The sequence below is a fragment of the Macaca fascicularis genome, chromosome 12, assembly GCF_037993035.2.
Source record: "Macaca fascicularis isolate 582-1 chromosome 12, T2T-MFA8v1.1".
Lineage (NCBI taxonomy): Eukaryota > Metazoa > Chordata > Mammalia > Primates > Cercopithecidae > Macaca > Macaca fascicularis.
The window spans coordinates 86,986,954-87,012,533 of record NC_088386.1 but is presented as its reverse complement, the minus strand read 5'-3'; the positions used below and the strand labels follow the sequence as shown (position 1 = coordinate 87,012,533).

The 25,580-nt window shown below is 40.1% G+C and overlaps 1 protein-coding gene across 8 annotated transcripts in view; it reads right to left on the bottom strand.

Annotated features, from left to right (window-relative positions):
- The window catches only part of MYO1B (myosin IB), a 182,627-nt gene that overhangs the window by 121,051 nt on the left and 35,996 nt on the right, over positions 1 to 25,580 (bottom strand). For all 8 annotated transcript variants that reach the window (XM_005573782.4, XM_045368338.2, XM_005573785.4 and 5 more), the window contains exon 3: positions 9,129 to 9,244. In XM_005573782.4, coding sequence (XP_005573839.1) covers positions 9,129 to 9,244 — 116 coding nt within the window. The remainder of the gene's footprint in view (positions 1 to 9,128; positions 9,245 to 25,580) is intronic.

Sequence of the window (25,580 nt, the reverse complement as noted above, 5' to 3'; positions counted from 1 at the left end):
CAGGTGGGTTCCAACTGTAGCTGTCTCTGTCAGGGATGAAGTAATTATACTAACCCTTCTCAGGGCTGAGGCCTCGGTGCTGCTTCTCCAGATGAAATGGATCTTTTCCAGGACATTGCAGAACTTCGCAGAGTCTGTCAAAGGCCAGCCACATTTTGGCAGGAAGCAGCTGTTTTGCTGAGAACCAAACTTTTCCCTTTAAGATTATATCATTGAAATGATCATGTATGCTGGTGTGAACACAGGCTTGGCTTCACAAACAGCATTTTTACAATAAACTCTTTCGAGTCTGAGGTGTGCATTTGGTGAGAAGGGATAAAAACTCTAATTGGGGGTCTAGAAATTAGGATTCTGAAACTGCCCAGATGTACCAGAAACACTTTTCAATTAATAAACGTATTCTTACATCATAACAGTTTTCATGATAAAAACATTAGGCTGGCATCAAACCAACCTTCCTACTTGAGTTTTAAAAGCTTCATGATCTGGAAGAAAAATTAGCTGAGGTCTCTTTCTGCTAAGAGTATATATCCTGAAAGAAACTTGTTTTTTTTTTTTTTTTTTGAGATGGAGTTTTGCTTTTGTCGCCCAGGCTGGAGTGCAAGGGCGCAATCTCGGATCACTGCAACCTCTGCCTCCCAGGTTCAAGCAATTCTCCTGCCTCAGCCTCCCAAGTAGCTGGGATTACAGGCATGCGCCACCACGACCAGATAATTTTGTATTTTTATTAGACAGGGTTTCTCCATATTGGTCAGGCTGATCTCGAACTCCCAACCTCAGGTGATCTACCCACCTCGGCCTCCCTAAGTGCTGGGATTACAGGTGTGAGCCACCACGCCCAGCTGAAAGAAATTATTTTGAAAATAGCCCCAAAAAACAATATACTGGGAAGAAAACTTTGAGAGTCAAAGGCAGCAAGTTCTTGGAGCATTTACAGAAGCTGATTAGGTGCAAGGCCCAGAGATGTTTCCCACTGCAGACCCAGCCTCAGGAAGCCTCAAGTCAACAGCGGAGCTTGACCACCACATGGACTGCTGATATGAAACTCGCCTAAGTCAAGAAGTTTTCTAATCTTTGTTGTCCGGAATCAAACAAATATCCCCCAAGACTGACGGCAAACACAGTGTCTGCCTTCTGCTTATTTTGACCCATGACAGTCATGCATAAAAGGAAAAGGGTAATTTTAGCTGTTTTCAAAATGGTGTCATTACACACAAGATGTTTACTTAAGGCATCTAAACTGGAGAGCAAACAAAGCTCTGATCCCCTTCTGTACAAGCTACTTGCATAGATCTGAGGCCTGGAGAGATACAAAGCCTTGCAGACCACAACCCGTCATCTACTGACTTAAACTGCCTTAGATATGGCTCAAAGGGGGTTTTATAAGAATATCCTTTAAGATTCAATTTTCTTTTTCATGAAAGCTTCCCTTCCTCTGCTCTTCCCTTTCTCCCTTCTAACCAATGCTGTGAACAATCTTGACTTCTAAATACTTAAGCTGGAGTTTAGCCTCTCTCATGAAGACAGGAATTTTATCTGTTTTGTTCACCGCTGTATCCCAGTGCCTGAAAGACTGCCTGGCACATGGTAAGTTCTCAATAAATATTTGCTCAGTAAATGAATATCTCCTCTACAGCAATAAATAAAAAGAATGCCAGACGGGAAAGCATAAAACCCTTTTCTGCAACTTATTTTTGGAGATGTACTGGATCAATTTAAAGGCTCAACTATTCCAAAAGTAAAATGAAAGAAATAACACAACAGCCTCAGCAACATCACATCAACACACACATGCCCACCCTTGAGAAAGCGTTTTCACATCCAGTTGCACAAGCAATCTCTACAGGAGAATTCAGAATCTAGTTGCAATAAAAGCTCTCAAAATAAACACAGCTTTAATTCACAGAATTTTAACTCTGTTGCAGAGAAAAATATACATAAAAGCAATAATGTGTGAGCCTTCTGCCCTGGAATCTTAACCTAAGCTCTGTATACTCAACCACAGCATTGGCACATTTTGAGATATAGTCAGAAATGTTCTTTATAACATTATTCTGGTTCACCTTGAATAGAGTAAAATGGCAACAGGATCCACAAGGACTCAAAACACACAAGCATTATAGCAACATCATTCATGGGCAATGGCATGTGGTCCGGAAAAATTAGTCTGGCCCAAAAGTAGGAGTCAAAGAGTCCACAGACAGACGGCTCAGGTCTGGACGACTAACATTAGCACCATACCAGGTGCTCCCACTAATTACTTACCCATTTTTAAGGGAGGGTAACCAGAAATTATTCAAAGCTATAAGCCACTTTTCTAAGTTTTAACATTTGTTGCTGTGTCTTTCATTTAATAACATGGAAGGACCGCTTCACATTATGATTACAATGCCTAAGGTAATATGGCCACCACATTATATCCTAACTTAAGAAGGACACATTTCAGCTCACTCCTGGGCTATGACCACCAGAGGGCTTGTTGCCAGGTGCCACAATACACTCTTCTTCTGGTGGCAAGTTCCTTCCAATAGACAGACAACATGAACAAATCGAAGCTGAAAAAATACTTAAGAGTTGAAGAGCATCACAAAAATATTTTTGCTTCTTTTTTAAGAAATGAAAAAAAAATTGTCATTATGCTGCATGAAATTTTGAATAAACTCTACAAGTATCTTATCAAGTACATTTTGATTTCATTGAACTCTCAGCCATAACACTGGTAAAATGTAACGAAAAATCACTAAAAACCCCTTTTGTTTTATAGTTGTTGAGCTCTTACGAGAAAAGCACTGGAGACCGCCACAGAGATGTGCAGGATAAAGTTTCTAACCTACAGAAGCTTCTATCTCATTCAGGAGGGTGACACCAAAACCTAATCAACCATAGTAAGAAGAGGTGCTGTGTAAGAGCACATGAGTGGTCTGATAACTCAGGGCCAGTGCAAGTCCTGGTGGATTATGCTGGGGTTGACCAAGTCTTTCAGACAGACCATAGGAGACTGGCAGGATTTTAACTGCGGAGACAAGGTACAGGGTAGGAGACGTAGAAAGGAAAAGACATGAATGGCTCTGACTCAAGAGGAGATTCCACAAAGGAGAGTAGTGGGGTTTGGAGGAGAGCAGGGAGGAGAGCTAAAGCTGGACTATAAAGGGCCTTGAACACTGCATCAAAGGAAATGGGAGTAAGAGGGAGCCCATGAAGTTTTCTAGGAAGGTAAGTAACATGATCTGATTTTAGAAGATCCATCTGTTGGTGATAAACTGAATCAACTGCTGCAAGGTTAAAAGGCAATCACCCAATAAAAAAGGCCAGTGGATTTGGTAACTAAAACATCTGAAGGTGCACTGTCACAGTGCTATTCCAACTAAGTGGAAGGAGATTAAGTATTGACTGAGTATCCCTTAACCAAGATGTTTGGGACTAGAAGTGTTTTAGATTTCAAATTGTTTCAGATTTTGGAATATTTGCAGATACAAAATTATCTTGGGTATAGGATCCACGTCTAAACAGGAAATTCATTTATATTTAATATGCACCTTATACACATAGCCTGGAGGAAATTTTATCTTTCTCTTAGGGACACGGAATCAATTCTATGTCGCGTGACTGCATTTTTACTGCATTTGGAGGTCAGGAGTGGTGTTTTCCACTTGTGATGTCATGTCATGATCAAAAAGTTTGTGATTTTGGATCATTTGAGATTTCAGATTTTCAGATGAGGGATGCTCAACCTGTGGTTTGATTATTTCCCTCGTCTCTCCCTTCTCAGTCTTTCCTTATCACTGCTGTTTGGGAATCTGAGGCAGTTTTCAATGAATCCAGTTACTGAGTTTTCTGAAATGTACTAAGTCCTCCCTGGAATACATTTTTTACATTCCTTATTTTCAAAGAAGTTAAAAATCATACTGGAGAGACATCCCTTACCTAACTAGAAAAGCAAATGGTGGTACAGACTCTGCCACGCAGCATGGCCACATTTCCTTGGGGATGCCACCCAACAATAACCTGCTCAAAGATGTGGCTTACCACCTAATGGGGACAGGAGTTCAGAGAAGGAAAGGAGCTGCAGAGGAGGAGCCCAGCTGAGAAGTTACCTGTTTGGGGGACTAACAGACCCACAAATGATAACAGAAAGCTATTTTTGAAAGGAAAATAGGTAAGAAACCAGTCTATACATTTCCATGATCTGAAAGTCATAGATTTACACAAAATGGAATTATTTTTTAATTATCTAAAATTTAAAGAAAGATAAATTGTAGACACCTTCAAAAATATGAATTACAAAATTACCTGGGTGCTTTTGCAGACTAACAGTGAACACAGCTCAAATTAAATTCCAAATGTAAGCCAGGTACAGTGGCATGTGCCTATGGTCCCACCTACTCAGGAGGCAGGAGGATCTCTTGAGCGCAGAAGTTGAAATCAGCCTGGACAAATAGCAAGACCTCATCTCTTTAAAAAAAAAAAAAAAAAAAAAAAAAAAAAAAAAAAAAAGGGCCGGGCACGGTGGCTCATGCCTGTAATCCCAGCACTTTGGGAGGCCAAGGCAGGCAGACCACAAGGTCAGGAGATCGAGACCATCCTGGCTAACATGGTGAAACCCCGTCTCTACTAAAACAATACAAAAAACTAGCCAGGCTCGGTGGCGGGCGCCTGTAGTCCCAGCTACTCGGGAGGCTGAGGCAGGAGAATGATGTGAACCCAGGAGGCAGAGCTTGCAGTGAGCTGATATCGTGCCACTGCACTCCAGCCTGGGTAACAGAGTGAGACTCTGTCTTAAAAAAAAAAAAAAAAGGCTGAGCACAGTGGCTCACGCCTGTAATCCCAGCACATTAGGAGACCGAGGTGGTCAGATCACAAGGTCAGGAGTTTGAGACCAGCCTGGCCAAGAGGCCAGCCTGGCCAATATGGCGAAACCCTGAAACCCTGTCTCTACTAAAAACATAAATTAGGGAACCAAGTTAGCATTCACCCTGTTTTAAAATACTGTCAAAGATGAACATTTGCAAAGAAAAATGCAGGAAAATACATTAAAGGAAGTGGAAAATGTCCCACCATGCAGAAAGTGGTGAGACAGAGCACGTGAGAATGTTGGAAATGTGTCCCACATACATTATTATTACAACAATTGCTATAATTCTCATTGTTAATAGAAGCAGCTCTGCTTTCCCACAGAATTATGTAGATTCCATGCTAAGCACTTTATACATATTAGATCGTTATATTATCTAAATATCAACTACATATTTGGCCCTCACAAAAATCCCAGGAGTTAATTAATAATTCTTTTCCCACTGAATAAACTAATTACTTAATTTCTCTGAGTTGAAGTTTTTTCAAGTAATTTGCTCAAGATTAATACAGCTTGTAAATAGAAGACCTGGGACTTGAACCCAAGTCCTGTTCGATATGTTTTTACTAAACCCTTATTAAATTCTTATACAAATCATCCCTTAAACAAACATGAAATAGTAAATGTGGCAAAAGCAACAGATCTAGCCTCAGCAGGGAGCAAGTGAGGAAGGTTCCTCCCTGAAGAGGTCTTCTGCAATTTGACGTTTGAAGGAAGAACACGAGTTGCTTTGGAGAAGGAGGGAAAAGCATTCCAGGAAGAGGCACAGAATTCTATGCAAGGATGCTCTCATAGGAGGGAATGTGGTGAGGACTGAGAGAACAAGCAAGATGGGAGGGAGGGAATGAGAGGGATCTGGCAACTTCAGATGCTTTAGTAAAACTGTACCTTGCTCACCACATAGTGCTTTATAGGCCATGGTAAAAAGTCTTTTTCTTTATCCTAAGCACATTAAGAATGTATTTTATTTTAGTGCTGGTGGTGGTTCTTTTCCTTGGGATTGAGGGGTGTGAATTAGAGTAGCAGTGCCATGCTGCCTCCTATAGGCATCTTCCAGGTGCTGGGATAAAAATGTATATTCTGGACCATGAACTTCTATGATCTAGAATAGACTTCTAAACATTCTCTATCTACCCAAACATTATATCTAAACATTCCTAGAGTGGAGATTTAAGCTGAAAATGCAAAAAGAGCATGTGGACAATTGCTGGAGGTAAACTGAGGCACAGTCAAGATTATCCTGGAGGGTTTGTGGTGCAGGAACACGGGCGAACCAAGGGTAGCAGGGTGGAAGTGCACAGGAAGAGGCCCTGTCAAGAAAATGGCAAGCCCATTTCCAGCTAAGAGGGGCAACTGATGTTAATACCCCAGCTCCACTCCCACCAGCTGTGTGGCTTTGGAGAAGTTACCTGATCTTTCTGTGACAATTTCCCCCTTTGTAATAGTGCCTACCTCACAAGATTATTTTGAGAATGAAATGAGTTATAAAACATATAAAGTAGCCGGGCGCGGTGGCTCACGCCTGTAATCCCAGCACTTTGGGAGGCCGAGGCGGGCGGATCACAAGGTCAGGAGATCGAGACCACGGTGAAACCCCGTCTCTACTAAAAATACAAAAAATTAGCCGGGCGCGGTTGTGGGCGCCTGTAGTCCCAGCTACTCGGGAGGCTGAGGCAGGAGAATGGCGTGAACCCGGGAGGCGGAGCTTGCAGTGAGCCGAGATCGCGCCACTGCACTCCAGCCTGGGCGACAGAGCGAGACTCCGTCTCAAAAAAAAAAAAAAAACATATAAAGTATTTAGAGCAGTACCTGCACATAGTAAGTACTTAATAAATATTAGCCATAAATATTTTTATTAGTATTATTGTTAAAGATCATAAATTGCAGGAAAGAAAAGAAAAACATCTCAAATATAGATCTAAAGCAACACGTTCTCAGACTTACATGCGCCTAAGAATCACCCAGAAAGCTTATGAAAAATGTAGATTCCTGGCTTATGAGAAGTAAGACCTAGGAATCCAAATTTTTTCAAAAGCCCCTGTGGAGATTCCGATACAATTGGTCCAAGCACCATACTTTGAGAAGTGGGGCTTCAAGGACTAGAATTTAAAATATTCAGGTATCAAATAAAGTATTTCATCACAGGGGTTTAACTATCAGGATAACTTTATAAAACAAATTTCAGATATTATTTGTCTTAAGGCAAAATGAAACAAGATCACTTGCAATATCTACTTCTAGAAGAAAACGAAATGATCAGAATTTGCTTGACTGATAAAATATACCAGCAGATTTATTCATTAATAACCATTTTCATGCATTTAAATAATAAATAATCTTTAGTTCCAAACAGTCCAAATATATCACTGCATGCTGCATTATCAAGAGAAACTAAAATAAGCAACTGGACACTGGTATATATATGTTCCTTAATTATTAGATTTTATGTTCTATCAAAATTAATAAAGCCAATCTTTAATCATACAGAGAAAATCCTTTCTGCTAGGACATAATGAAGACTTTCTGCAGGTTCTTTCACTTCAATTCAGCGTTTCTCAACCTTGGCACTGTGGACGCGGTTAACAGATAATGCTTTACTGTGAAGGGCTGCATATGCTTTGAAAGATGCTTAGCAGCATCCCTGACCCACTAGCAGCAAGCACCCTCCCACCCCTAGTTTCACAACCGAAAATGTCTCCAGACATTGTCAACTGTCCCCTGGGGGATAAAACTGCCCCATTTTGAGTACTACTGCTTTCGGTAAAAAGACTGAAAATGTCTCAACTCTAGAAGCGACCCAAGTTGGCAGCTTAACCATTTTCAAATGCCCCGCTACCAACATGCCAATGACCAATTAATCTTTTCCACGGCCAAGACATTTTCTGAACATTTCCTCATCAATATCTACATGCACATGTATTGATGTGCATTTCATGACAATTTGGGGTTGTTTTCAGCGTATCAACTGTTTTGAGAGAAAGAGAACGACGCTACTGCGAAAAAGTAATAGCAATGGTGGTAATAATAAACGACATAGCTTTGTAGAATGCTTGACACCCTCCAAGGCACTTCTGCATACATTAGTCCCAGCCCACGTTCAGCAGCAGTTCACAAATATTCTAAATCTGCATTCAACAGTTTATTGCATAAAAGGTGTTATGCTGCATCAACCAACTCCCATCTGCAAGACACCATGGGCCACTTGTAGCAACTGACAATCATAAGTACATGAATTCTGGTAAAATGCTTGCATGCCCACAAGAGAGGAGGCAGGAAATGTTTCTGCCTAAGCAACAAGCGGAGAAGTCTGAGGTTCTCAACTCATTACACGACTTGGCCCAACTCAGCATATTTCTCTTTCCTCTTCTTTAAACTCAGTAGTGGGCATGACAATGTAAATAGTGAACGTATCCGTCTTGAATCAGTAAATGTAACATAACTTGAGAAATAAAAAGTTTAAGGTATTGTTTGCGATAACTTCTGGGCATTCTCCCTCCAACTTTTTCAGATATTTTTATTCAGAGGAATAAAAGTTCTTTCTAGGGTTGAATAACCCGGTTCTACCACTGATCTACCAAATCTAGGAAAACTTTTCCAGTGTTATGTTTCAGTCATTCAGACCAGAAAACAAAATTCTAGTGGTAAGAAGTGGCCGAATCATTTCGGCATCTCTTAAGCACGCCAACGAAGAACTCTGAAGGAGCAGACAAACAGAATCTACAGGTACTGTGAAGGAATTATTTACACTAACAAGTGACCTTCTTCAGAAAAATCAAACAAGTGACTTTCCAGAGTAAGTGAAATCACTGGTCTATCCCACGCATCTGGTGAACAATGTCCGCAAAAATTATAAACTGAAGGTATTGTTTGGTCCTTTTACCCAAACACCATCACACAACCCAACACTTGGGATTTTTCTTGGCCCAACAAGACTATGAAAACGCTGCTTAGGCTCTTTATAATAATAAACAATGCACATTCCTGTTTTATTTGCAAAAATAATTAGCAGCAGCTGCTACTTGCACAGAATTTTGAACAGAAAATATTTTACATCCTGAATCCAAATATTTCAGAAGTGTCTGACGTCAAATGAAGTATTCTGCCTTTTTAAAATTTAAAACAAAGAATAACAATTAAAGTCTTCATACTTTTATCGAACTTTAAAAAAAAAAACTGACAAAAACATTTTCTGAAACTCAAAAGAGACAGCTGCACACACCTGTCAACTACACATCTCTGGAGTAAAAGAGACACAACGCTTTAGTACAGTACTTACATGTGAGGGCTCAGTTCATAAAAATTTCTGTTCCTGTATTCTTCCACTTTCTCTGGTGAATAAATGGGCAAAGACCGGTATGGGTTAACAGATATAACCACACTTCCAATGTATGTCTGCAAAAGAAAGAACAAAACATGCCCATTAGTTAGTACACAAAATGTATTTTAACGTCTTAAGCTTTAGTGTCGTATGGTTTTGACCTTTTAAAATCAACACTAGTTCTGCTTCACCATTCATTGTATACATTTTAAGAACACTTTGCACCTCTGAAGACAGATGGTCAATAATGTTTATTCATTTTGCTGATAAATGGAAAGCATACATTTATATATTTAAAATCCTTTCAAAATATATCTCTGGACTAATTTATGGTTCTAGGTAAGAGTTCTCCAAAGCCCTGTCATATTTTCCACAGATTTTGTTACCAACTACTGCTAACTGTAAGCAAGAGCCATGCTCTCCCTGATTCTGGATAGAGTGATAGTTCCCTTCTTCTCTCATCTTTTTCCACCTTTTCAGTCAACAGTAACCCAGGGTTCTCTTCCTCCCTACCCACACCTCATAGGGCCTTCCCTTTGGCACTGGCCCTCTGCAAGTCTGTCAATCTTTCCACAATGGGCTCAGATCACATTCAATTCAGTATCAGAGCTACAAGTATCTCTGGGACATTCAAACCACATAATCTCATTATATCTAATATAATATAATATCAGAATTTTAGTGTCAAATTTAAATGTACTTTCCAGAAAATACATTTAACATCAACATTTAAATTTAATGTCAAATTTACATTTAATGTAAAATTTAAATGTACTTTCTAAGGGATCAATGCTATATTTTAGCATGCACTAACTTTCTCTCACTGAACTTTAAACCAGAACACAATTTCTCTTCCTTTCTACTTCGACCCTAAATTCCTGGCAGCATCAGTGGTGCTGGTTTAGTTCCTTTTGTGCAATGCCAAGGACAATGCCGCAAGCAAAAGTCACTTAACTGTAAATTATCTTGGCAGCTCCATTTTTCCCTTCAGTTTCAACATCATAAAGATAGAAGGGGGAGAAAAAGATGCCAACAAAAGTGGTAAAGTGATAAACTAAGTGATAAAGTGATGAGCGATAAAACTTTTAAAAAGAAAAAGGTTCATAAAGGAAAGAAAGAAACAAGGGGAAAAAAGACCTCCAACTTCCCACCTTTCCAATGTCATCCCACAAAAGGTTGCATTTTTAGAGCAATAAGTTTTTCCAGCATTACCACCACTGGGATTCAAACAGACTGTCAGATTTTTCTAGAAAATTAAACAGAATAGAAAATGAAGGAATGTAGAAAAAAGTCAGAAATGCTGACTTTTTTTTTTTTTTTTTTTTTTAACGGGGTCACAATGATATTAATTATGAAGGACTTTCTCCTATCTAGGAAAGCTGAACAGGTTATATATATATATAAACACACTTTCATCCTGTAAGAATATAATCTTGTCAAGGGTGGACAAAATTGCTGTTGTAAAAGGAGACTCTCAGTTCCCATGTAATTTTTCACATTTATTTCTAACATTCTATCACCAGGACCCAATTAATCTGGCCTGACAAACAATGACAAGACTTTCTCAAGGTTTTCTGGTTGTCCTCACACTGCAACCCACTTGGGAGATGGGAGATGTCTCCCAAGGACAATGTCACAAGCAAACATCAGAAGGGAGGTGCCTGACACTGAATACTTGTCTGAATAGCTTCTAGCTAATACATTAGAATTAGTAGCCTTGGTAAATATGAAAATATAGCCACTGGTTATTTCTTGAACATCTGTTGGTTAAAAAATCAGCCTTCTTTAAGTAGAAAAGTACTGTTTGAATCCTTCTCCCTTTTTAGGTAATTTCTTGAATACAATAGTTTCTAAAATACATTGATTTGCTATTAGCAGAGAAACCACTTACTGAGTTGCTCTTTAAAACCAAACTTCACAGTGGCTAAATTCTTGATGAAAATCTTCCTCTGTGGCATTCTTGCATAGAGAACAAACTCTCTTGCCTCAATTCAAAATCAAAAACCATAGTAATAAGTTGTAAGTTTCTCTTTGTTCCATGTGACTGTTATACATACTGAATTACGTGTGTTTGTTTTCCCCCAGCTGCATCACCATCACCTAGAACAGTGTCTGGTCCACCAGGATGTAAAATAAATATTTGTTAACTGATCGAATCACATGGGGTATGTTCATCACTAATTGGAGGGTACAAGCCACTGAAACACATATAATTACTCCTGCATTGAAATATAACACCAAATATACTCAGTGCTTAGTATTTTAATCAGCCTGTATGCCATGTGTTACTGTCAGAGGTGTTTGAACCAGAGCAACCCCATCTTGAATAGGGGCTGGGTAAAATAAGGCTGGGACCTACTGAGCTGCATTCCCAGATGACTATGCATTCTAAGTCACAGGGTGAGGGAGGAGGTCAGCATGAGATACAGGTCATAAAGACGACGCTGATAAAACAGGTTGCAGTCAAGAAATCAGCTCAAACCCACCAAAACCAAGATGGTGATGAGAACGACCTCTGGCCGTCCTCAGTGCTACACTCCCACCAGTGCCATGACAGTTTGCAAATGCCATGGCAACGTCAGGAAGGTACCCTATATGATCTGAAAAGGGGAGGCATGAATAATCCACCCCTTGTTGCGCATATAATCAAGAAATAACCATAGAAATGGGTCTGCATATGGAGTAGCCATTCTTTATTCCTTTACTTTTTAAATAAACTTGCTTTCACTTTACTGTATGAACTCACCCCGAATTCTTTCCTGCATGAGATCCAAGAACCCTCTCTTGTGGTCTGGATTGGGACTCCTTTCCGGTAACATTACCATTGAACAAATCCCTAAATGTCATTTGACTCTGGTAGACTGTAAAAACAGCCAGAACAATGCTTTCCATCTCTGCATGCACTTCCCATTTGAAATGTGACTTTGTTACTTTAAAGACAGTTTATTTCTCCACTCCTTGAATTTGAAGTTGTCCCCGTGACTTGATTTAACCAAAGGGACGTTAGCAAATGAGACACAAGTAGAGGCCTGAGAAACATTTGTGTATTAGGATGTGTCTCCTTTTTTATGATTGTGGCTGGAAGCCATGATGTGAATGAGCTTCAGCTAGCCTGTCAGAGAGGTCCCGTGGAGAGCTAAGGTATCCTGACCTACAGACTGCTAACTATTAGACATGAGTGAGGCCATCTTAAACCATCCAGCCCCAGTAAGGACACCAGATGCCTAAAGCCACATGAGTGATTCCAGGTGAGATTAGAAGAAAATATACAAAGATAAATTCAGGCTAACTTGCTATCCCAGAGAATCATGAGCAAATAAATGGCTATTGGTGTAAGCCTTAAATTTCTGAGAGGTAATTTGCTACATGGCAACAGTAACTGATACACCTATGTAAACCAAAAATAAAATTCTAAGGCCCCCCAACCATCAGAATGGACTTCCTCCTAAGCCAGGGTATTCTAAAATTTAACCTGAAAGATTGGTTCAGGCCATGATGGGAAGTGGGGGTCGAACATGCCTCATTATACCTCTCCAGCATTAACATCCATACAGACCTTAAGTCTGATAAGAAATGTTTATAATCCATTGTCTCTGAAGGCAGGTACCTGGAGGTTTCATCTGTGTGATAAAACTTTGGCCTTCACAACCTCTTACAGTAACCCACACATTCCTTTCTATTGATAACTCTTTTAACCAATTGCCAATTAGAAAAAATTTAAATCTACCTATAACCTGGAAGCTTCCCTGCTTCGAGCTGTTCCACCTTCCTAGGCTGAAGTCTCATGTCTGCCTAAAATGTCCCAATCATCTTGGGCGTATGTTCTCAGGATCTCCCAAGGAGGGCTGTGTTACGGGCCATGCTCACTCAAATTTGGCATAGAATAAATCTCTTTAAATATCTTAGAGTTTGACTCTTTTCATCAATACCTACATGACTCAACAAACTAAAAATGGTGTCAAGCAGGACAAATTTTATTCACCTAAATAAGCAAACACTAAAAGAAACTATGCTTTCTCTCTCCATTCCACTTTATACAGTTCTGATATTCTCTTTATCCTCTAATCTTGAACTCCTAACAGGTTCGTCCTATATATGACCTTTCTGTTTATGGATTTCTTCCTTGAAGTTCTATGTGCATTAGCCAAAAGTTTAAATATTCCTACACAGCCCAGTAGAATAACTCAAATGTTCACAGTCACAACTCTCCTTCCTCTGAGACACAGAAAGGCATTCCTGATAGCAGCTCATTGCTGGGTGGGGTTTAAAATTCTACTCTAGTTTTAGGTAGCTACCAAATTCTACATTCAGGTGACTACAGCACCAGATTAAATCTCCTTTTCACGGATCAGAACAATAGTGACCAGACAGTTCATTTTTACATCAATTAACATTTGGACTTGTGAATCAGATGCTTGTTTTTTAACAAACAACTGCATACTATTTACAGTTGGTATTTTCTTATTGCATCGCGCTCTAAAGAGGATGGTAAACCAACTCATTATGAAGTAACCAGCCCAGCCATTTCTGGGCTCACCCCTCCACGTTTCTGAACCTCAGCTCCCCTAAGCCCTCAGGTCCACGCCACCACCAACATGACAATGGAAAGCTCCCTCCATGCCACTGCTCAGGGGGCCAGCCTCTGACACCCAGGAAGGGAAAAGAAAGGAAAGAGACATGGGAGGGAAGAGAAGCAAACAAGAATGAAAGAGAAGAAAAAGGGAAAAGGGAGAAGAAAAAAGCTTTACCTTTCTATAATTGGCACATACAGACAGCAAGGCTATACTTCATTTCTCAAGGGCAGACACTGAATCAAGAATGCACAAACATTCTTAAGTCAAAACCATCTCGACCTTCCTATTTCAAGTATCTCTAGCATTCCAAAACAGATGTCTTGTAAATAATCAAATAATACTTGAGTGTTCCTAGCATAATCACCATGAAAACAGAGGTCTTTTCTGGAGGACATTCGATCTAGCCACCTCCACTCTCCAGACCACAGTTCAGAAGCCAAAAGAAAAGCCTTTGAGTAGTCAAAATATAACCTAAAGGCCACGTGTTTTATTCTATAAGAAAGTTTTTTCAGAACTCCAATCCTCAGAGATTCTACTTCAATGATGTAGGGAAGGGCCAGGGGTCAGTACTTTTTTAAAAGAGACCCAACATAAACTAATGTGGAACCAGGGTTGAAAACAAATGTCTGTAGCCCTTCCCTTCCAGACTCACAGGACCAGGTTTTACTCTCAATTGCAATAACCTGCTAGTGCTGCTGCTGGCTCATCTTCTACCTCACCTTCCCCTTTAAATACTCCTATGGAATTAATTCTGAAACAAAAGAAAATTCCTTCTAGTCTCACTCTCATTTTAGTCACGTTTCTAATAAACTTGGCACAGTCTCAATAGATTACAGAAAAACTGCAGCAACATCAGAAAATTGGAAGAGGCAAAAAGGGCCGTACTACAGCTGTGTATATTTGAAATGTTTGATTACAACTCATTATAAGAAATAAAATTTTTGTCACAACCAGGTATGTGTATGTATGTCTATGTGCACACACATAAACAAGATAAAAACCTCACAAAACCAAAAGTACCCTTTACTGTATGTGATACATTCATATTTTTTGTTCGATTCTAATATTTCTTACAAAATTAAAAAAAAACTGTTGGCCCTAACCCACTAAATGATTTTCATGAGCAATTAATGATATGAAACTTAGAGTTTAAAAACCTGTGCTACACAGCACTCCTTAACCTTTCTTTAGTTGTTGATCCCCTTTGAGATACCAACAGAAGCAATGACTCTTCTCTTTGGAAAAACACACATGCACATCAAAGTCTGCATACATGCGATATACCAGGTTAAGACTCCCTCTGCAAGCAGAGAAACAATGGCCACTAATAGAAAAGGTAGAGTAGTGAGGGACAAAGAAAGAAGAAAATAAGTGAAGTGATGAAGATAATTCAAAAGTATAAAAATATTTGGAGTAAGACCCAACAGCCCCATGGCTTAGCTGGCCCTGACTGCTTTATTATGGCACTAATTGGGAATGCAGGGTAATAATCAATAGCCAAAATGAGTGTACTCTGTTTTTGATGACAAGGATACATGCAATATACTTTAGAACGATATCTAACCCAAAAGTTAAATATTTTAGCACAGCTTTAATATTCTGTGAGTCTCAATAATGTGTAACATTTCTTCGCAAAGGCAGATAAATGAAACATTAGCACACATACACAGAACAGTCAGAATATTTCCAAGTCTGTATATAAAACTTTTTTAAAAGTCAGAATAGTTTTCATATTTCTTCTATCATAATTCTTCCCAGAGTAAGATAGAGATCTTTAGAAGCCCTAAATCCTGAAAGTTTACGTTTCTGTTTCTCATATATTAAAATTTATAATTAACCATAAAATACATGTAAGAAAATCCCATAATGACCTATTTTTGCCATTGTGTACTTTGATGTTTTTTTTGAAATATGAAATTCTCCCAAAACCTATTTTTAAACCTTCTGTTCGCTGGGCTCTAACTAGGCACCCAATCTGTCTACCTACCTGCTTCCTTATTTTCTTCAAGATGAATTTCAGTTATTTGTTTACATGTCTCTGGAGTTCCTGAAAAACTCATCCTCAACCTATTGAACAGCTGGCACAGAATATACACTTACACACCTTTCTACTAAACTACTCCCAAATCCCCAAGAGATAGATACAAATTATCTATCTTAATGTCCATAACAAAGGAGCACAAAGAAGTTAAGTGATACCACCGCATTAGCTAGCAGAAGTGAAATCAAGACAAGGAGACAAGAATCTGTTCTCTTTTCATCAGAGCATACAATCCATGCCGTCTGTTAGGCCTGGGAAGCTTTGGTAAAAAGCACACAAGAATGGAGGAAACTTGCATTGCACAATGCCATACAAAGCATCATCAACCTTTGTGTAACAAAGCACTCCTCTGTTAGGCAAAAGCCTCCCATTTTACCACCTAAGAAATCCTTCTACCACCAGAAATAAACAAAACAGGAATGGAAAAGATCTTCTAGTTACAGGGAAAATGTTTGATCTCACCAGAAAAGATTCAATCATAATCACTTTAGCTTCAGAGAAATAAATCAGGAACGTGGCGATGTAAAGGCAATATTTATTTAAATATCTTAATATGAATTAGTCTAAAATAACACCAAAGAAATATTAAAGAAGGTATAGGAATCTTCTGCATCTCCAAGAGTCTCCAAGTCATGTTACTTTTGCCTCTAAAGCATTGGGCTAGCGCAAAAGTAACTGCAGTTTTTGCCAAGACTTTCAACGCAAAAATCACAACTGCTTTTGCACCAACCTATAGTTCAAATCCAGGATGGGCCAGGATTCAGGTAAGAATAACCCATCACAAGGCTGCACAATCGCACTGACTGATAGAGTGAGTTTAGGCTACAAACCATTTTACACGCAAGCAACATATTTATTAAGGGCTAACTTTATGCAAAACATCATGTTGGGCATGGCAGGAAAGATATTGAAGTTCCCACTGTCTGTGTGCCTGGGGAGTTTATAATATAACTTAGGAAGTGAGTCTTTTAGATAGAAAAACATAAAATTTAAGAGTTAACTATTCTAGACATTAAAACAGATGAAACAGAATGTGATTCCTGGCTAAATGAGCCATTAGTCTGATTATCTTACTGTCTAACGAGCGCTCCAGGGTTAGATAAAGAAAGGTCACTATGAACTGCAGAGGTCCAAGAAAGCTCCAGAGAAGACAAAGAGCTTGAGCGGTCTAAAAGGATGGGCATGATTTGGGCAAAGTAAAGTTCCCCCAAAGAGTGACATAAGATGTTAGGTTTCAGGTGATAACTGAATGCCACCCAGCCACCACCTTTCTTTCCTCTTCTTCTTTTTTAAGCTAAGTTATCTTCTTCAAAATATATATTTTTTAAAGTATAATTTGCCAGGGACTCAAACAGGTATCTGCACACCCATGTCTGTAGCAGCATTATTCACCATACCCAAGAGGGGGAAGTAACCCAAGTGTCCAGCAACAGATGAATAGATAAAGAAAATGTAGATACATACAATGGAACATTGTTCAGCCTTAAAAAGGAAGGGAAGTCTGACACGTGCTACAATACAGATTAAAACACGGGAGAGGCACAAAGGCCTACCCAAACACATACCAAAGACAGAGAATGGAACAGCTTCCCTAAAACAAAGACATCCCCTGAGTAATTACGACTGAAATAAAAAATTCTTACTAAAGACAAGCCAGGAAAAAAAAAGACTGTAGAGGGCTTTGAACTTCACATTAGGATTCTGAGTCCAAAAGCAGTTCTGAAGTGAAAAGTCAGTAGGGGTAAGGGGCTTAGATGACGAAACTGATGGGATTTTGAACGCAGATTATTCTGACCTAAGTATGGTGTTTAAGCTCTTTACTCAGATTCCACCTTGGTCGTATCATAATAATAATTCTTCAATGTATTTGAAATACTGTGTAAGCCTTGGCTCCAAATTAGCTGGCAAAATTCTTCAGTTTTGTGTGAACATGGGCACATTATTTAACTTTTCCACGTCCCCAGTTTCCTCATCTCTTTTTTTTTTTTTTTTTTTTTTTGAGACAGAGTTTCACTCTTATTGCCAAGGCTTGAGTGCAATGGTGCGATCTCAGCTCACTGCAACCTCTGCCTCCCTGGTTCAAGCAATTCTCCTACCTCAGCCACCCGAGTAGCTGGGATTACAGGTGCCCGCCACCACGCCCAGCTAATTTTTTTGTATTTTCAGTAGAGAGGGGGTTTCATCATGTTGGCCAGGCTAGTCTTGAACTCCTGACCTCAGGTGATCCGCCTGCCATGGCCTCTCAGATTGCTGGGATTGCAGGCGTGAGCCACTGCACCTGGCCTGAGTTTCCTCATCTTTACAAGAAGAAGCATTCTAGCTCCTCCCTCATCTAATTCTGAGGATTAAATGAGGTTGTGTGTCAAAACACCAAACACAGAACCTGACACACAGCAAGCATTCCATAAATATTACCTATTATAATTATATAAATTTAGCTGGGCTCTGTTGGAATCTATTGGCTACTGTAAAGAGCCAAATCAGGACTTGAAAGTCTATATAAAATATGTTAATATCATGGCTAAATTCATTAATGAGTCCTACCATACCAGCATCTTGAAAACTTTTATAAACTGGTCTATTTTGTTTTGCTTTGTGTTTTGAGACAGGATCTAGCTCTGTCACCCAGGTTGGAGTGCAGTGATGTGATCCTGGCTCACTGCAGCCCCGATTCCCAGGCTCAAGCCATCCTCCCACCTCAGCCTCCTGAATACCTGGGAACACAGGTACACGCCACCATTCCTGGCTAAGTTTTGTATTTTTGATAGAGACGAGGTTTCATCATGTTGCCCAGGCTGGTCTCAAACTCCTCGACTAAAGCAACTGGCCCGCTTCAGACTCACAAAGTGCTGGGATTACAGGCGTTAGTCACAGCGCCCAACCCAAAATGGTCTTTGTATACAGGAAATTGATGAGTTTTCAGATGAGCACATAAGGCATGTCTTAATAGAACTAATATTAAAAGTCTAAGATACTAAGAAAATGACTATACAAGACAAACCAGTGGGAATCCTCAAAAATGACAACATGCTATTCACTCCAATATGAGGAATCTACTTCCTCCTTGGGTCTCAGACCCTGGGAATTTGATCACAAGACATTAAGATGTCATATGCCATGGTGTTTTTAATTAGACATCTGTAAGATTTCCCAAGTTTACTTGCAGATGGCTTCGGTCTTTTTTTTTTTTTTAAAGACACAGTATGGTCTACAAAACGCTTTGGTTGTTTTTTAGACATAGTTCAAAACTGTGCAAAATGCCTAAGTAAAAATTACAAGTATAAGGTGAAAAACAGACTTAGGTGTCTATCTGGGCCTTATATTTTTAAAAAAATGTAATTCAGTATATGCATCTCATGTCTCCAGCCTCAGAAACGTATTTGTGATGCATATGTAATAGATATACAAAATTGATGCTAATAGCCTAATTTTACAGGGGGAAAGAACTGGAAACATTAGAAGGTTTTAAATAGCTTGCCCAAAGTTTCTAAATCAGTGGCAGAAGCAGAGTTTCATCCCAAAGCTCTGCATCAAAGACTATGACAACAGGACAGGGAACAGTGACTTGGTCAGGCTCTTTCAGCTGCTTGGCATCTAGGTCCATTTCCTGTGTTAATGAACTCACGTAGGAACCACTGACAACTATTCCAAGCTATAACAAACCTGGGACCCGAGGGTGATTATGGGTCCAGGACAGCTCTATGAACCAACACAACCCAAGTTTGTGAAGATTTCCTCTCCAGTTCTGGCATCAACGAGCCTCGCCCCTGCCCATGTCTCTGCTTCCCTCCTTGTTTCTTTCATGCCTGCTGCGAGCTGCCTCCCTCACTTTCTACTCCATCAGCTGTCCACTTCAAAGCCTCTTATTAATACGTTCTGTTTTGCCTGTGGCCTATCACGTCCTCCTCTCGACTTCGTCACCCCCAGCATCTGGATCCCATTGATTTTTTTTTTTTTTTTCAGTATTTCTCAATTCAAAGTTTGAGGAAAGAATCTAGCCTTGCTCATCTTTTTGTCTAAGTTGTGCCTTAAATCACTGGCCTTGGGTCAGGAACTCATTCAGAGGCCAGGACGTCCCATAAACCGTGGCTGCCGATGGTGGCCGCAAGTTTGTCAGGCACAGTCTCTGCTGCCTAGTCCAAGACGTGCCTACACTACCATCATATTATACTCTTGTTCCTGGGCTGCAGCCAGTCATTTCAGACTATGAATTAAAGAACTATATATGAGTTCAATGCCACGCTGAAATACTGGCTAAAAATATCACCTCAGGCAGTCTTTATTTTAGAGCAGGATAATACAATACTGCCATATCTTCGTTGAGACAAACTGTATCACGAGACAAGTATTTTCCAAATATATACCATTCTCCAGACTTTATAAAACTCTCTTAACTAAGATACAGCATGGTCCTGTGTTAAAGGGATAATACTTGCAATACATCTTTAAAATAATATTTCTATGGTTAACTGAAAGTAGTAATGTAACAAAAATGAAATCTGCTATGAAACACAGGAACTGCTATGAAAGGAATACAGAAAGAGGGAAACAAGTAGGCAGGGAACGGGAGAAGAGAAAGAGTCTAACTAATGAAAATATCAGGGTCTTGGCTAGGCTTGGTGGCTCACGCCTACAATCCCAGCACTTTGGGAGGCCGAGGCTGGCGGATCACTTGAGGCCAGGAGTACAAGACCAGGCTGGCCAAAATGGTGAAACACTGTACTAGAAGTACAAAAAAATCAACCAGGTGTGGTGGCATGTGCCTGTAATCCCAGCTACTCAGGAGGCTGAGGCAGAAGAATTGTTTGAACCCAGGAGGCGGAGGTTGTAATGAGCCAAGCAGAGATTGTAATGAGCCAAGATGGTGCCACTGCACTCCAGCCTGGGGGACAGAGCAAGACTCTGTCTCAAAAAAAAAAAAAAAAAAAAAAAGAATATATCAATGTCTGAAACCCTGAAGAAAAGTGATTCTGATTTCCAAGTTTTTCAGACAGTCGGGGCACCTATCATGCACTCCACTTCCATCACATGATAGGCACTGGACTAAGATGTCCCTTAATCCCTACCACAACTCAACAAGATAAGTACCATGATGACCATTTATGGGTGAGAGGACCTCTATTCCTTACAGTGGTCACAGTGACTGTAAGTCACCAAGGTTCAAACAGGTCTGTCAGCCAAAAGCTCACACCTTTCCCAGTATGCCATGTCATTTCACCCTCCACTCCTTCCAAAGCAGAATTTGAACAACAAAATAGCCTCTCTTTAGAAATTAGGATTATTAAAATTTTTCTGCACTATGGATATAGAACAGACACAGATGCATGTGTAGAGGGGACAGTTGAACTGGCCACAGAATTAACTGGCCATGTGTCCTCTCTGCTGAACTGCTTTCTCTTCCTCCTCTCTCTTGTGCTCATAAAGGCGAAGGACCATGTGCAGCTGTCAGTTACTTGCCATCCTGTGAACATGATGAAATATAATCTCCTCCCCGTATCTTCTCCCACCCTCCACAGTGGGGAAAAATCATTGTCACGGCTGCTATCACTTTTCCTTTGACTTGAGAGCACCATGTAATGATCACCTTTGACTTTAGAAATGAATGTCCTTGCTCCATGTCACGCTGGTTCATGTCACTGCACTGTTGAGCAGCTCAACACATGGCAGGAATACTGATTATCATTTCAATTATTTGTCCAGGTCATTTTCAGATTGCCTTGTTCCAAACCTACACATTCTTCAATATCATACCCAATTATTTTGAAAATTGAAAGGGCTTCTGTATCAGTAGTATCCTTTGATGCTCACAGCAACCATGGAAAGTTAGCAGGACTATCATTAAGAGCATGGACTCTGCAGCTGGACTTCCTGGGTGTGAATTTCAGCTCCATCACCTACTCACTATGTGACCTTGGACAGTTACTTAGCCTTTATGAGCCTCAGTTTCCTCATATGTAAAATGAAGATAATTTAAAAACCTACAGTACATAGGACTCTAGTGAAAATTAAATAATACATGTAAAGTGCTTAGAACAGCAGCTGGTATCAATAAGGAAATAAAAAATGTCCTTTGTTATCATTTATCATTTTACCCACCAATAAGAAAACAGTCTCCAAGGAGTTAACTTGTCCCAGGTCTCACTAAGTGGCAGGGCCAGGACTAGACATTAAGTTTTTGCTTCTTAGTGCCACCATACTGCTTCCAAAAGATCTGACGTCAGGTTTTAATTTCTTACAAATCAAACCTTAGGTTTAGCTTCAACCAGAATATTTAAGTTAATGCACTGTAAGTATTATACAAATATTTCAAGCCCTATACAGTGCCTTCATGATGAAAAAACTCTCTAAGTTTGGTAAACAACAACTATGTGTCAACTTTGAAAATTCTAAGAGGACCATTTGACCCAGCCATTCCATTACTGGGTATATACCCAAAGGATTATAAATCATGCTGCTATAAAGACACATGCACACGTATGTTTATTGAGGCACTATTCACAACAGCAAAGACTTGGAATCAACTCAAATGCCCATCAATGATAGACCGGATTAAGAAAATGTGGCACATATACACCATGGAATACTATGCAGCCATAAAAAAGGATGAGTTCATGTCCTTTGTAGGGACATGGATGAAGCCGGAAACCATCATTCTCAGCAAACTATCGCAAGAACAGAAAACCAAACACCGCATGTTCTCACTCATAGGTGGAAATTGAACAATGAGATCACTTGGACACAGGAAGGGGAACATCACACACCAGGGCCTGTTGTGGTGGAGGGGAGGGACAGCATTAGGAGATATACCTAATGTAGAACATCACACACCAGGGCCTGTTGTGGTGGAGGGGAGGGACAGCATTAGGAGATATACCTAATGTAAATGATGAGTTAATGGGTGCAGCATGCCAACATGGCACATGTATACATGTGTAACAAACCTGCAGGTGGTACACATGTACCCTAGAACATAAAGTATAATAATAATAATAATAATAATAAAAAAGAAAATTCTAAGAGGAAGAAATTTTCCAATCACCAAAGGTTGTAGGAAAGTTTGCATGAGTTAAAGCTGGCAAGTTATTAGCAAAAATGACTGTCCAAGAGATAGACTGTGCTCAGAAATTAGACACATTTCCCTTCACCCTCATGATTTGCTGTTTTTCAACAGCTTTATCTAGGCTTCTAAAGCTGTGCCTCCATTTCCAACACCAAAGCTACACTCTGGAAGGCACACACAATTTGTTCTCAATGTTTACCTTAATGGTCTACCCTGGCAGCGATAAGAGTAAGCTGAGCACTACTGATGGTAAACCACTCACATACAACCAAGTCTAGGCATTCCATGTTAACAGGGCTGGGATCCCTCCTCCTTCCTTCCCTACCTCATCCAGGTGGGATTAAAGGTGGCATTAAAGATTGCTCTTGTTCCACGTAAACTCTGTTGGGTCTGGATTACCTGGGTAAAGGTCTGCCCGTCTAGATAAAAGAGAACCTCCTCCTACTTCCAACTCTAGAACAAGAAAATTAGTTTTTAATCACCCAACATAATCTTGAAGATTACACATCATTCTATTAATTACTGTTCACTCTGGGAATGGGCCTGTGGTACTGAAGGAAGAAAACTACATTTTTATGACATGTCTGGCTGTACTATCTGACACTTTTTTTTCCAAAAGCATTTGTTATTTTGTAATTTAAAAAACCTTTAAAGGAAAATTTTATAAGGAATAAAACTTGGAGAACAGGGCTGAGCAGCAGGAATCACACTCAGGTGGTTGTCTGAACTCCAGTCCTGCTCTCCGCCAACACCACCATGAGCCTGCAAAAGGTTCAAGCCTCAGATAAGATTGCAGCCCTGCTGAAACCTTGACTACAGCTGGGAAAATCCTGAATAGAGGACTCAGCTAAGCCAGACCCCAACTCCTGACCCCGGGCATAGCAAGATAATGTACGTATGTTATTCTAAGTTGGTAAGTCTGCACACTTTGTTTTGTAGCAAGAGAAAACGACTACTCCATCTATGCCAGATTCCCAGGAATAGAGATTATACCCATAGGGTGGAATTTTCATGTGTATAAATGAAAAGTGGGTTTGAAATTTCAAATAAATGTGTTAATCTGTATTGTTTTCATTAACTTTACAATATTTTAAATCAAATATATGGCACTTATACCTTGAGTATCTTTCATAAAAGTATCTAATCTCATCCTTCTGGGAATCCTAATTCTATTATTAACTTCTAAAACTTAAGACAACTTTTCCTATACTTTTAAAGTAGTCACTCTTAAACTACAATTAGTTTAACACAAGATCCAAAAATTAGACTAACTCAGGTCCCTATATCTAATGATTCCCCAACCTTGCAATTCAGATAGAAAACAAACTAAATTTACAGGTCAGCACCAAATATACTTCTCGTCAGAGAACAGACACCTTGGTTCTCTGGTTTCCAAATTTGTACTGGGCCTTGTTCTTGCCTAAATTGTAGCTTTCCTGTTCCTGAATAGAACCACAGTCCTGACCAGTCACCCTAAAAACAGAACATGTCTGGCCGGATCTCAGCTCTGCCATCTCCTACATCACAATAAAAGTCCACATGAAATCCTGCTACCATCCATCTGGCCTGGGGGCACCGGAGGGGAGGCCGGAAGAAGGTCTGACAAAGGACAGAAAGCAAACAGAAAAGCAGTGCTCAGGAATGTCACGACCAGCATTTCCCAGCCATTGACCCCACAGAGCCTGCCAGACCAAATGGCATGTCCTGCTGCTGGGCCCAGCTTGAACCACACTCCACCAAGATGGAGGAATAAAAAGCAACTAGAGTCTCTGACCCTGTGTGCTGCACCATCACTTCAGCATTTCCCCCATCTCGTCTCACCTGATCCTCCTCCATCTCCAACTGAATAGCCCAAAGCCCTAACTGCGAAGACCGCGTCACTATCTGCCACTGTCCCAGATTTAGAGACTCAACCAGGCCACAAATGGCTATGAACCAATCCAGTGCTATTTAAGCAAGTGTGTCAACCCACCTCAAAGTGAAGAACAGATATTTCTGGAGCATGCAACTTACTCAAAGAAGGGTTACAAGGGGTATATTAGTTCAAAACAACCCATCTGCACTAGAGAGCAGAATAAAGCTTTGAATTACATTTGAAAGTAAAGATTTCAGCAAAACTTCCCTAAAGCAGACAGACTTAAACCATGCTCCAGAGTCCCTGGGGGAAGCTGTTTACTCTTCTCTGCCATTAGAAGTTTACCAGTAGAAAAGTCTGAGAAGCAAGCCATTGGGTGCACTTGAAACCTAGAACTCAAGTGACCAACACTTCCCATGGACACATCCTTTAACATGACAGCAACATCAAAAAAGCCACTTCATTACAGAATTCCCTACCAAACCGGTGAGGAGTTCACAGTGAGTGGGCTCCTCGGCATCCATTGCCCCTTTTCTCTTCTTAGTGTGTATATAGATACATTTGGATGGGAACCCACTCCCTCACATACAGCCTATCTACTTTGGAAAAACCTGGTTCAACTCCAATCTTAAACACCATTTTCTTAAGTCACTCAGGTCATGCCATTGCCAGGCCACAGTCAATGGTTTGAGGAGGGAGTGTGACTCCGGCAGCTTAACCAGGGTAAATCTCAGGACTCTGACTTGGAATGCCAGAAGAGAAGCCCTGCCTCTTCTAGCCAGCACCGTGCGGGAATGCAAAGCCTGGAACGCTGCAGCTAGTTGCTACTATGAAGCCTCAGAACGAAGAAACAGCCAAGGAAGGCAAAGCAGACAGTAAG